General features: G+C 36.8%; 1 protein-coding gene across 3 annotated transcripts; it reads right to left on the minus strand.

Annotated features, from left to right (window-relative positions):
• Positions 1–733: 733 nt before the first annotated feature.
• Positions 734–11,484, minus strand: LOC109088267 (pituitary homeobox 2-like). 3 transcript variants are annotated; one of them, XM_042738299.1, is made up of 4 exons: positions 11,446–11,484; positions 7,317–7,385; positions 2,847–3,046; positions 734–1,940 (listed from the first exon to the last, which is right to left on the minus strand). In XM_042738299.1, exons 2-4 carry the CDS (start codon positions 7,360–7,362, stop codon positions 1,377–1,379), a joined length of 810 nt encoding a protein of 269 aa, XP_042594233.1. In that variant the 5' UTR covers positions 7,363–7,385; positions 11,446–11,484; the 3' UTR covers positions 734–1,376. The 3 variants fall into 3 exon arrangements, with proteins under 3 accessions (XP_042594233.1, XP_042594232.1, XP_018957985.2); XM_042738298.1 differs by lacking the exon at positions 11,446–11,484 and adding an exon at positions 9,402–9,788; XM_019102440.2 differs by lacking the exons at positions 7,317–7,385; positions 11,446–11,484 and adding an exon at positions 3,766–4,427.
• Between the last annotated feature and the right edge of the window lie 2,222 nt (positions 11,485–13,706).

Below are 13,706 nucleotides of genomic sequence, written 5' to 3' on the forward strand. Positions count from 1 at the left end.
AAGTGCTTATTAAATTGGAATGAAATAACCTCGCGAGTCAGTTATATTGTATTAGGGGCCCGAGAAATCTTCCTTAATCCTATTTCCACTCTTTAGCATATTTATTGTAAAGCATTTTCTATACAGTAATTTGACGCTGCGGGCTTTTCTTTGTTTACAAACAGCCAGTCAATTGACACTCAGTGTCGCGATTACTTCTAATTATATGCGCCAAGCTACTGTGAGTCTGATAAAAAAAAAATGCATAGTTTTGTTTGCGCAGTGGGATGGCACTTTATATGTTATTATAAGTTATCCATAATTCATATGAGATATGAGCCTTGTTTTCGACTTAATCACGATCCGATGAGATTAATACTGGACCATCGTGTATCACATAATATTTTATTAATTAATTTTATTAATTTTTAAAGGAGTTCAGCTGGCAGATGGCTCAGTGATGTGTGGTCCAGCCTTTCCCGATCTTATTGCAATGTTATTTCAAGCATCGGTGGTCACTGGAGGCCCAACCTCCAGTCAGTCTTGTATATTCGACTCCTAATCTGCTCTGGACATCTCGCCCTCTTCACCGGACTTCTCATGTCACGTTGATGTGTATTAGATATGTTTCCTTCCCTCTCTCTCTATAAACCTTAGAATGCCACAAAGCAACAAAAGTCTGTTACATACATGAGCGTGCAATAATTGTGAAAAAAGCGTTTTGAAATGGTTTAGAACAATATATTTACTTCCATTAAATAAAACACAATAGTTTATTTTTGGGATGTTGAGAAACGAAACAAAAATTCCGTACCAAATATTATACACAGAGCAAAAACCAAGTTCATTTCGCAGAAACATTTGCGTATTATTACCCAGGGTTGCTATTCTAGATCTATATTCACACAGACATTTAATAATAAATTTATAATATCACACACGACTTGGTGCGTTTAGTATGTACATTCCCTTGATCGCAAGCAAGACATGATTCCTGTACGTTTTCCACATGCTGTGTTAAACTGAATTCTCGAAAATGCTTAAGAGTTAGAGCTTTCGCCTCTACAAATTGGAGATGATATTAAGATATATGTATAGCCTATATACAACCGTTCAGTCAATTATTGTCCAAAAGTTGAAACGTCAAAATAAATGAGTTTTTTTTTCTTTTTCTTTTTTTTTTTATTCTGGTATCCTAAACTCTTCACTGGCTAGTGTGCACTTGCTAGTGTAGAGAACAAATCTTATTGGAAATGGCGCGTTTTCCTTCCATTCCCGTTTGACATTCCATCACAGGATTGGACGCGTTTCAGTGGTTAATTCTTCTAGTGCCCTTGAAACAAAAAGTGTAGTCTCTCGTTCCTGGGATTCGGGATTGTAAATTCTACAATCGTCTCTTACACCGGTCTATCCACTGCGTACTGGCAAGCGCTGAGATTGGAGGCCGGATTCTGCACGCTCGCGTATCCAAAACTCGAGTGCTGCTTGGCTTTCAGTCTCAGACTGGCAAGACTGGAGTTACAAGTGTCCCGGTAGACATACGGAGGTGTCGGTGGGGCGTAAGGGCACGCCGACGTTGGAACCCCCGAATTTAGAGAGGGGGTGCTGAGGTTATTCAAGTTATTGAGGCTGTTTAAGCTTGATCCGGGCACGCCGGTGACAGCAGACGGAACCATACTGGAGGACATGCTCATTGAAGAGATGGAGTTAGGTGGGGAGAACATGGTCTGAGAAGACAGCGGATTGACGTTCATGGAATTGAAAAAGGGGAAGCTTTTGGTAGACAGAGAGGCCGACGTGAGCCCCTTTGCAGCCCAGTTGTTGTACGTGTAGCTGGGATACATGTCATCGTAGGGCTGCATAAGTCCGTTGAATTGAGGGCCGAAACCGTTTTTACACAGCTCTGCCTGTTGGTTCCTCTCCCTTTTTCTCCATTTTGCCCGTCGATTCTTGAACCACACCTGCAACAAATGCAGAAAATAATTTCGATTTCTTATTAGACTACATAATTAATTATTTTCTGACACAATGGGAACAATTAAACCGACGATTATAAGTTTTCAGAATTGCTGTCACGACGGGCTACTGCTCGGTTTGTTTTTGGTAGATAAATGATATGGGTGGTGGTGTCAAACTCAGTTAGCATCCCTAATTAAATCGCTTTTTATCAGTCACCCGGAATCTTGTCTGATCCCGGGAATCCCAATACACATCCAGTCTTATAGCGGTCAGTGGGCCGCCCGACGCTTCAAATGTGTATTCTCCCTAAGCAGGCGGAGACACACTAACCTTAAGTAGGCTATATACAACAAGAGACTGACAATCACAAAATACAAGCTTTACACCTCTTTAAAGGCGACTGCGTGACTCCATTAAGGTCTGTCATCGTTTGGGCGTCACTTGTGTTGATTGCAAACAATTTGACTCACCCATAAGTAGCCTCTAACCAAACAGTGACAGATTTATATTTAAATGATTACATAAAGTCATATTTAGCAGCATGTAACCCAAATTAACACAGCGCGATTTTAGATAGTAGCCTATAGGCTAGCATGTAGAATCCCTATAATAATAGGTAGCCTAAATATAAGAGTCTTCCTAAACAAAATAGTTTAAATAAATAGCCTACTATAACTTTAAAACAATACTAACAAGTTAATTATAATTAGATTATTATATAATGAATAATAATCATTAATTTGTAATAATTTTTAAGTAGGCATATTGTACACATTTTACACACTTCTTTTAGGCTACTTTTTATTAATATTTAAAATATAGAATTTAAACATTGAATTGTGGATTTGTTTTCAAAATAAATAGGGCTTTATATATTATTACATTGTCATTTCATTTATCAAACTTACTCTGACTCTGGCCTCTGTTAAATTAGTCCAAACAGCGATCTCCTCTCTGGTGGACATGTCCGGATAGCGATTCCGCTGAAAAGTGGCCTCCAGTTCCTGGAGCTGTTGGCTAGTAAAATGCGTTCGCTGCCGCCTCTGTCTCTTCTTTTTCGATGGGTCATCAGTCGAATCTTCGTTTTTACTCTGTCCCTTCTCTTTCTCTGCAATGCAAAGTAATTCAGTATTTTAAAATAGGCTAAATGTTTAATCCAAGAGGAACAATTTTTACGCTTTAGGCTCTGTTTTGACATATTGGAGAAGTCTGTGTGGGGGTGATAAATCTAATTCCGTTTTATTGAATTGAAAATATTTGACATCATAGTAACAAGTAGGTTCCCTGGTAACAACGTAACGGGCTAAATTAATAAATGATGTTCTTGAACTAAATTTCTTATGAACCGCTAATGTTCAACAATAATTTCTTGCAAAGCTAATAATAGCTACCTGTAAAAATCCAAGCGCAAATGTTCTAAAATCAAGGTTTAAAAAATATTTTACCCACAATGAACGCATCACGTCTTTCTCATCATAAGAAAAAAAAAAAGCATTAGCGGTAGAGACTGTTTGCATTATTCCATTCAAAACGCAATGCCGCAGTGTAAACATTTGTGAGAAGCCCACATTTTCACACACAATTTAAGTAAATAAAGCTCTGTCAAAGGCATGACTTATGTAGACTATACTTCAATTGCCCTATGAATCAACTAACTGCCAGCTCCATGTCTTTATATATTTGCATGCCTCACACTGTAACCTACTGTTTTCAAACTGAGGGAGAAATTTTAAACGGGTTCTTTTCATAGGCAGTACACCTAATGATAACTGACACCAAACCCGAAAACACTCCAGTTAAATATCACTTCAGAGGACCAGGGCTTACCTACGGACTCTGGACTAGAGGTGTCTGAAACCGTGTGAACCTCCAGCCTGTGCTTGGAGTCCACAGACCGCTGGAGCGGTTGCAGACTAGAGGCCATCGTAAGCGGCGTGTGTTTGCTCCCGGTTATGTGGTGAGTGTGCTGATGGTGGTCCAAACTCAGCGGATCCTTCATAGAGGTCATGGATAACACACGCGATTTGCGGACGGTTCGCAAGCAGATATAACTTCCTCAGCGAAGGTCACAAATAATGTATAGAAAAAATAAATAAATAAAATAAATAAATGAATGTCCAGTAGTGAAGTATCGGCAAGCGTCGGCAGTGCTCCTTTCTCACTTAAACCACTCAAAGCGACACTCCTCAAACGGCTGGTATCGTAATAAAATAAAACCAGTGCTGAAGAAAGTTAAAGTTTTTTTTTTTTTTTCGTTTCTACTCGGTAAAAGATATCTCGGTTTCAGCCGAGAGCTACAAGGAGAGCCAGAGTGACAGGGACAGGTATGTGATATTATATCCACTTGCATACACACACACTCTCCTGCACATCACAGCGCTCGCTCTTCATTTCAGCTGTCCTTCTCTCCGTCCAACCGAGCTGCTCTGGGCGTCCTGACGTCACATAGACTCCGCCCACAATCTGACGGAACATTACAGCCTATACTTCACAGATTTTATAGCCAACCGACTAAAAAACGGCCCAAAGAAATGAGAAAATGCAGTCTTTTTTCCCTTTAAAGAGCATGTAAATAAAGAGAGGCTGTGCGTTCACCAGTGGCTTCAGAGAAAGCAAAATGGGTTAAAAAAAATTCTCATAGCCTAGCACACCTGAACTTTTTTTTCTTTTCTTTTTTTCTGTACAGGTATTATAAAAACATCGTTTTATTATCATTTTAACTCAAACACAGATTTCTGTCAAAGTAAAATAAGCTCAGCAAATGGCACAACTAAAAATTAAAAAGTATAATGACGCTCTCTAAGATGCTCATTTCTGAATGAAAGTTCCGCTTTTGTCAAGTTAATTGGATGATTCTTCGCAATAATGAATTGACGGTATCAAAGACCGCGTTACAAATTCATTTGTAACAAATAGGCTCAGTCTTAGACTGTTAGGTAATGCATTCCTATTAATAAATAAAATCTCTAACTGTAGGCCTATAGAAGAAACAGGAGAAAAAAAATCAGAAAAATATTTATTTTTGAGTTTATTCCTGCTCACAATAGTTTTACAATTTAATTTAGGGACTGAAAGCACTTTGGCGAGGTACATTTGTGCGCCTCGTGCCCGTGATTATTTCGGGGGAGAGAGCACCCACTTTGCTTTTCTGAGTATGCTACATTTAATCTGATGAGGCGCTTATTTGCTTAAGAATTTTAAATGGGCATCTTTAATGACTTCAAGCTCCTTCACGTTGTTGTCTCAAATTCCTTCAAAACATTGCAAAAAATTACATACGTTTAATAACTGCATTGTTGTTTTTAAATAAAAACTATTTATTAGCCCTAATCAATTTTAAATAAAACTATTAATAATTTATTAAATATAATTTAAATTTAATTAAAAGATTATTAACATAATAATAACATCATAAAATAACTGGGGAAAAATGCTTTAGTTGGATTTCTTTTAGAGTTATGATGATATTTTAGTTGTCATTCAGATAAAAAATATCACAGTATAATATATAAAAAAGAAACTAACAAAAGAAGAAGTGGGCAACCCGAATTCATTGTTGGAAGCAGCTGATTGCAGCTAACTCAATAAGTGAGAAATTAGTGTAACTAAATGAGCTAACAAACTCTTTTTTCTTTGCTTCCCTGCTTGTCCTGAGAAATCACCTGAAATGTCAAACACACTAAGGGGGGAAAAAAAACACGGAGAAAAGAGAAAAGGCAGCCAGGTGCTTATGAAAGTGACCCGACCATCTCCATCTCTGACTTTGATTCAGCTCACGCTTTTGCACTGGATATTAATCTATGGCATATAATATAAGATCCTGGAACCGACAAATCTTGTATGCACAGGTCATTTTGTATGAGATTGTGACCTCGCGTTCAATGCATTTGCGCCCAGAAACGGCACGATATTAAAGATCTGTTTTCGGTCATACTTGCCATTCAATTTTAATTTATTCATTTTTAAAATAAAACATATATGAATATATATTAAATATACAAACAATTAAATTAATGTCATGATTATTCTAGACCTCAGACAGACTAAAATGTAATATATGTTACGCGCAGAAATATTAATTGTGCGCATCAAAATTCCATATAGGCAAGAGTCGCAGAGCTCGATTCTTGTTAAACGCACTGATAGATGTGGAATAGATTATTGCTCTGTATTTATTTTGGACCCTCAAAATGCTTCAGAGCGCTCTCACTGCCTGCTGTGGATTATTGGCCATGGCGCACCACCGAGCCATTAATTACCAATTCAGTCAATATAAGGGAGACGACAAAGCCTTTCCATAGGATTAAGACGACATTAGATTCTTCCATTAGTATATTCCTTCTCACGAGGAGGCTTTCATTACACATTTACTTTTCCCCAGAGTCTATCTAACAAGCGCTGCATATATTACTGCAGAGGAGACGAGATTGTCGGTAATCAAGTCGCTCCAATGTCTTTTCCCTCTTACGTTGCTGTTTGCATTTTATGCTCACTTTTTCCTTTTATCTCTTATATACTATAAACTATCTGTATCAGTTCATAGCCAATATTAAATCACAATGGGAAATGGGATATAATGAATAACGGACTAATGCGGCTAAATAAGTGTTGTGATTTGTTCTTAGTTTGCTTTAATTAGCTTAATGAAGATGCCAGATGATTTAGAGACCGGCCACACATTCTTGTAGCCTGCACAGTTTTTCCCTTACATTTTTAATTTAGTCTTTTTACGTTTCTGTTAAAATTGTCCTTGTGCGCCAAATTATAATTTAGCCTAGTGGAGAAAATTATTTTTATATTTTTGTGCTTAATTTACCTTCTACAGTCTATCATATTGAATTATAATGTAAACTATATCTCATTTGTATTATTTTAATTGGCACGTTTTCACATCTTTTCATTGAGGACGCACGTGATCACTTACCCACTGATAGGCTACATTTCATCACCAGGCATTTTAAAGTATCGAATCAGTATTTTATTTGAACAAATTCAAGATATTTTAGAGATCATAAACCTCTAAAATCACACAGACTTTGCTTTAAAACTCTAAATTCCTCTAAATGAGTTGCTACGGGGTATCATAAAGTCATTCTTGCATCCATGTATGATCCTGTCTTACCACCAGATGTCCATCTTTGACTATAAACGTCTAATGGTTCCGCTTTCCTTATAACCAGTTATACATCAAACACCAAAGGTAGTTTACAAACGCCTTACTTTTACATAGACCAGTTTTTCTAGCTGCGATTAGTATTGTATGTAGGCCTGACAACGTTGAGATGTTTGATTAAACCAGCCAAGGACATTAATGAATCCAGATCTTCTCTGGAGATTTAACAAGGAGGGGGGCTTGTCATTCACCAAGATCTTCTTACCTAATTGAGCACACGTTGATGCAAGTTTGCGGCAGTGGGAGTCCATTTGTTAGATTATACGTTGAGCACCTGTGAAAAAAGAGAAATGTTTATTATATTTTATTAAAGTGTTTATATTATATGTGTAGGCCAACTTCTGTTTGAGAATGTTGAGTTGGCCGTTTTCACACATGACCGAATGGGCCACTCAGTGATGCTATATTTCAAACCCATTGTCATATATTGAATAGTTCCTGTCTGTAATGGGATGTGCACATTCCTCATCATTTGTTTTGAAATCCCTTAGCGCTTGCTCGAGTCCTTCCTAATTAAGACTCGTGTCTCCAAACGCACACGAAAACAACGCACAAAGAGGAGAGACCATGCACCGCGTGTGTGTCAGTGAGAGAAAGAGAGCATTTTGAGCGCTAGAAGTTGAGTGATTCCGCGGTAAAATCAGGGGATTAGTGTCTGATTGAGATGTCTGTCGGTTGGATATTACAAAATTCATTATCGCAGCTCTATACTAACCCGATATGAAGTAACACAGATGGGCCTTTATTAGCCCAGGCTTCAGCTGTTTGCTTATGATAATTTCAGTCGGAAATTTGCATGCAATCCTGCTGTTAACCGTTTTCCCTCTCCATTTTCTCTCTCCGAATGCAACGCTTTACTTTAGCCCTCCCCTTATATCACCTGCCTGGCATCTGTGCCTTTAGTCAAAGGCTTGAGACTCTGGAAATTAAATTTGTGTGCGTTTCTTTGTATATGTGTGCCGCGTAATATGCAATTCGTGTGAGGGTGTAAGTCATTCATCTAAATACGATTTTGAGATGCTAGTATAAAGTTATGAAAATATTTGAATTAATTGTCTAAATTATCTACCAAACAAAGTAGGCCTTGAAATGGCTAATTAAAGTCGTGTCTTTCGTTATTCTGAGCGCGTTCATGGCATCCCTTCCGTTTTGATTTGGACTACTTATATTGGTAAGTTTGTTATTATAATTGCTATTGTTGTTATTATTATTATTATTATTATTATAGTTTTTTTTATTGTTTTACGCGAATTTAATACAAATGTCATGCCAAATATTTACTCTTACAAGGTACTTTTTCAAACAGGAAAAGGTAAGAAACAAAACACTACACATGTCATAAGTGCATAAGATTATAACTTGGACTACATCAATGCAAGTACATCAACAGATGAAAATATGTATGTACAAAACCTGTTTAGATTTTTGTAATATATTAGTTAGTACTTATATTTAGTATTTTTAGTCTATTTATAATTTAGTCTACACAACAGCAAAACATATTATTATATTATTATTATTTTCTTTATTTTAAACCGGTAACATTGTTTTAACATAATAGTAAGGATAGTGATATGATGTTCTCAGAGTCTTGCGGGCCTAAACAATTTATTAATAAAGTGATTTACTTCAGTGTTGCTTGTGTGTGTGAATCTTTTTTTCAGCTAAATTTAATTTAACCTGATTTATTGGTATATAAACGAATAAAATGAAACAACTGTATTAGTTTACAAAATTTTAACTACAAGACAAGCGCGCCTTATCTTCAAAAATAACTGGTTACCTTGCATTTGCATAAATGTAAATTTAGATCATATGTAATTATTATTATTCAAAATCATTTTATCATATCATTCAATAATTAAATCTTAATTTAATTGCCCGTTTCATCGCAAATTTTAAAACAAAAAATATTATTTTAGGAATGTTGCTACGAGTATTTAAAAAAGCACTTTAAAACAGTATTTAAAAGGTTGAATGCTAATTGTGAAAGCAAATTTCGTTAGCACAATTTATTTCTGCTTATGCTAACCAGTAATATATATTTTAATGTAATTTACACGCTGTAACTATAATGTTGTCCTAGTCCCGTTTGTCTCACTCACATTGTTAACGATATATTATAATAAACTGCAAAGTCAAGGTGAGACCTGCCAGAACATCACTTATCAAGTCTCTCCATCTAACTGCACTAAAGCTGAAGATCACCCGTGGCTGGCAACCCAGAGGTGGAACGAATTCCTTCACTTGCATTATCTCACATTCAAGATAGGGTGTCATGTGCACTTACCAGTGGTTGTTGAAAAGCGGCGCTTTACAGCCTTGCCAGTCTTGATTTTCTTTTTCTTTTTTAAAAAAAGATAAATTCCACACCTCTGAACAAGTTTATCTGTGCCCTTGATGTTGTCCGGGTGCATAAACTGTTGCTACCAGGTCCCAAACGAGCGTAACCTCTTCTTCCTCAATGGAAACGATTAGGGATATATCTGGGTTCTTTTAAAGAACGCGAAAACAGGCATAAGTTACCTTCAAACCAGAGTGTCTAAACTACAAACTCCTAAGTTTCTTTAGTTACTCATATTTTCTGCAGAGGCTCCACGACTGCAACTTTTTCCGCAGAAAGACGCAGAGAGTGGTGCATTTCCCCCTCTCACGAGCTTTGACTGTCAGCGCGTGGGCGTGAGTGAGAGTTTGTGTGTATAAGCGCGTGCGTGTGCATGCGTGCCACAGTGGGTGTGTTTGTATGCACAACCAACACGTCGAGTGTGTGTGAACGGTGAACTTTGTGATGCGAAACGGTAGGCTAAATTAGACAACAAATTAGCCATTAAAACACGGTAATACGTTAATTCAACCAGCAAATTTAACCCGACGAACACGAATACACTCGTGGCTGAATGTGGATCAAATTAAGGTATTTTATTTATTTAGCTGCAACTGAAACGGCCACTATCATATAATTTAAGTTAATTTCTTCTTATGTTATTAAATAGCAGAAATACCAACTGACATAAAAAAAATCCAAAAATGAAACGTGTTGAAATGAACATGTAGGTTAAAATAATTTAAAGCTTCATTTTTTTGTCTTGCTATAAAGGTCTATTTTTACATTTATATATTATTTTATTGTTTATATCGAATTCTATTTTAAAACTATAGCTACCAGAATGGAACAAGGCTTATTATTAGGGTATTTTGATTATTGTATGGAGTCCATAATATACTAACACAGGTAGTCTGGACGGTCTGACTTAGTTTTCATCCAAAACTGAAAAGGTCTAGGCCTATTTGCAGAATGCGATGGTGATCATCGGCTAACAACAAACTGAGCAGTTTTAATTTGATTTCCTAATTTGATTTGATTTTTATAATAGGCTAATACATTTTAACTGAAAACATTGCTATAATTAAAAACACTAACTTCTGCTGAAAAGTGTGTGTGCTTAGACTGTGTCGGTCAGGAATGAAGTGAACAGCTGGCTTGGATGCAAATGATCTTTAAAGATCCGCGTGCACCGGACTGATTTCCATCCGCATCTCACGCGAGCAAGGCAGACCGGACGGATGTTTCACGCGCCTAATCCGTTTTTTACATTGTGGGTCATACACCCATTAAGCAAGTAATTAATGCGCTCGGCCATGGGGGAATTCCCCAGCCTGTGTTGGAATACCCCACTCTCTCTGTCACAGCATTAATAGGCCTGGGAGCCTAAAATGACATGCATGTTTATCTATAATTCTGCACGCCGATTGTTGTTATTATCTACTGCAATTACCTGATACAAATATATCAAACAAAAACTAACTCAATGTGCATCTTTTTGTTGTTGCAAATAAATAACCCGATCTCATCGCCATCCACATGCACCATCCTCCGTGTGCGAAGTGTAGGCTATATAAATTGTTGCTTCAAAATACTAAAGTGTTTCTTTTCCATTTTTTTTTTCTGTAATTGTTTGAATACGAATTCATAAGTATTAATCAACCACAGTCCTCGTTTCCAAATCTGCCTCTTTTTAGTTTCCTATTATAACCAAGATGGTTCCACAAATACCTTGTATTCCCTTCTTTATAAAATCATCTATGTAGTGATAAAAAAAATCACAAATTTTGATGATTATATAGATAAGTAATTAAATCAAGAACTTTTTAATCGTCGAAGAACAATATAGCCTGCAGCTTATACAGACAAAATAATTTACAGGATTCCAAACCTAGCCTGCGTTAAAGTACAATTGAAGAAGCCTTATGTATTTCTAGAGTGAATGTCAATCACGTCCGTCTCATCCCAACAGCGGTTCTGTGGGAGAGACGCGTCCTTGCATCGCTCTTACCTTCATCAGGCAGCAGCTGGAGCCTTTGCTTTCTCACGCTGAAAAAGCCTGCAAAGGAATGTCTAAAGTTCAGAAAAAGGGGTCGCTCGAAGATCTTCATGCCTCGGGGGCAGACCGGCGGCTTCTTTTCATTTCTGCCTCGTTATCGATTCGCTGTTGTCATCTTTGGCGTCGTAGAAGGACACTTGAAAGAATATCGTACAGGGCTCTGATGTGTGGGCTGAAATGACCCGAGCAAAACTCTGTTCAAAGACTTTACAACCACATAAACCTTTCCACGATAAGACAGTGATGTGTTGTGTACATGCTCATATACAATAAATAAATAACATGAAATGCATAGAAATATGTCTAGATATCAAGTTCAATGTAAAGGTGATCTATTGAATGTAGTTAATTGCCTAATAGATTATATACTTCAGACAGTTAAATTAAATGACAATCTGAAACCTATTAGTCAGTATTTTATGGATAAAATTGGATCAGTAAATGTATTGCAGTGCATAAAACTGTTTTCAAATTTTGTTATAGGATCGGTTTACATGGATAATTTATCTTTGGAGAGCTCACAGTATTTTGTATCAGTTATTGTTTATTTTAGTTATAATATAAAATGGCTGACAGATTATTTCTCATGCCCCTGTAAAACAATTATTTTATCTAAAATGAAAATGTCTTTGTTTTCAACACATTTCTTGGTACAGTGCAATGATTTGACTATATTGGCAAAAGACAGAAGGTGCGAAAGATCTATTTCTATCACAGTTTAGACCCTCTGACATGCTGGGTAATTGCTTCAGCATAACAAATAATTTTGGCTTTTGTTCAGTTTGGATTCATTAAGGGTGAACCAAGTTTCACATGTGGAATCAATTAAATATGACTTAGTTTGTCAGGCTGTGGGCACAGGAAATAATTGTATGTTTCATTATGATGCCATTCAACACACAAGAAGCTCTGTTTGCTCAACCAGAACTGCTATAGTTTGACAGATTATTGATGTAACCCAGATTATAATCACAGCTGCTTCACAGATTATATTCAAACAATTACTACAAACATTTTCTATCAAGACACTACTATTATACATCCAGTGTTGCTTGTCAAAGTAGTGCACACAAAGCCACAAACCATTAAACAAATAAGTTTATGTACTGCTAATATGTTAGACCAGTAGGATTACCATGAAAGCAACGCTTATCTCACGACCAATTCGTACGTATTTTACGAGGGTGGGCTAATTCGTACGAATTTGTACGACCTCACTCGTACGATTTCGTACGATTTGGCTAGACCCACTGACGGGGGTAGGGTTAGGGGGGCGGGGGTTTGGTTTAGGTGCGAAGCCTCTGTTTGCTCACAAATTCATAGTTTGACAGAATGTCCAACTCGTTAAAATACGTACGATGCTGACAAAAAATCGTATGAATTTGTACGAGTGTGGTCGTACGAATTCGTACGAATTAGTCACCTCGTGCAAATAACTTTATTGTGGGTTTAACTTCTTTACCATTAGACCAGTAGGATTACCATGAAAGCAGACTTTATTGTGGGTTTAACTTCTTTACCATGACTACTGTTAGTTAGAAAGAAGGAGTGCCTAAAAGAAGACAATGTGAATTTCCATTTGCCAGGTTGATTTGTAAGATTAGCTAATATGCTCAAGAGCCCTTCATTAGCCGTATGGCTGTTTTAAAGACAGTTCTTTGAATGACTAGGGTTTCAAAACTAGCGTCCAGACCGTGAGAATTTTCTGGAACACATACAATGCCATCGCATACATATGCACTGTGGTTAACATTTACTGTCATGACCAGGCCTGTGAAGGACAAATATGGCAAGCAGTAGGAGTCAGTACCTACACACACACATGCCACACTCAACCCAGCAACGCAGTAGTATATATTTAAAAAACACTCAACTGTTTGTCTTGGGCCGATATGCTATTAACATCTCATTTACCATGGTAGCAAAAACTTTCACTGATGTAATGTGGTTTTGAATGTTAAATGATTTAATATCTTTTAGTTTAGTGCAGTGGATAAGGCAGCATTACTTCAGGTTAAACTAGACTTCCAGTTTTTATTACTTCACAGTCTACAAACCATACATTATACAAAATATTAAAAAAGGATGGAATTTATATAAAATATATTTTCTATAATAATTTCAAAGTTCTCTATAATTATATATGACAAGTTGCTTATGTAGGCTATCTTTTTTTGAAATAGGAATTGAAAATTTAAATGTGAGCAGCACAC

Source organism: Cyprinus carpio, chromosome B14 (genome assembly GCF_018340385.1).
Source record: "Cyprinus carpio isolate SPL01 chromosome B14, ASM1834038v1, whole genome shotgun sequence".
NCBI classification, from domain to species: Eukaryota; Metazoa; Chordata; class Actinopteri; order Cypriniformes; family Cyprinidae; genus Cyprinus; species Cyprinus carpio.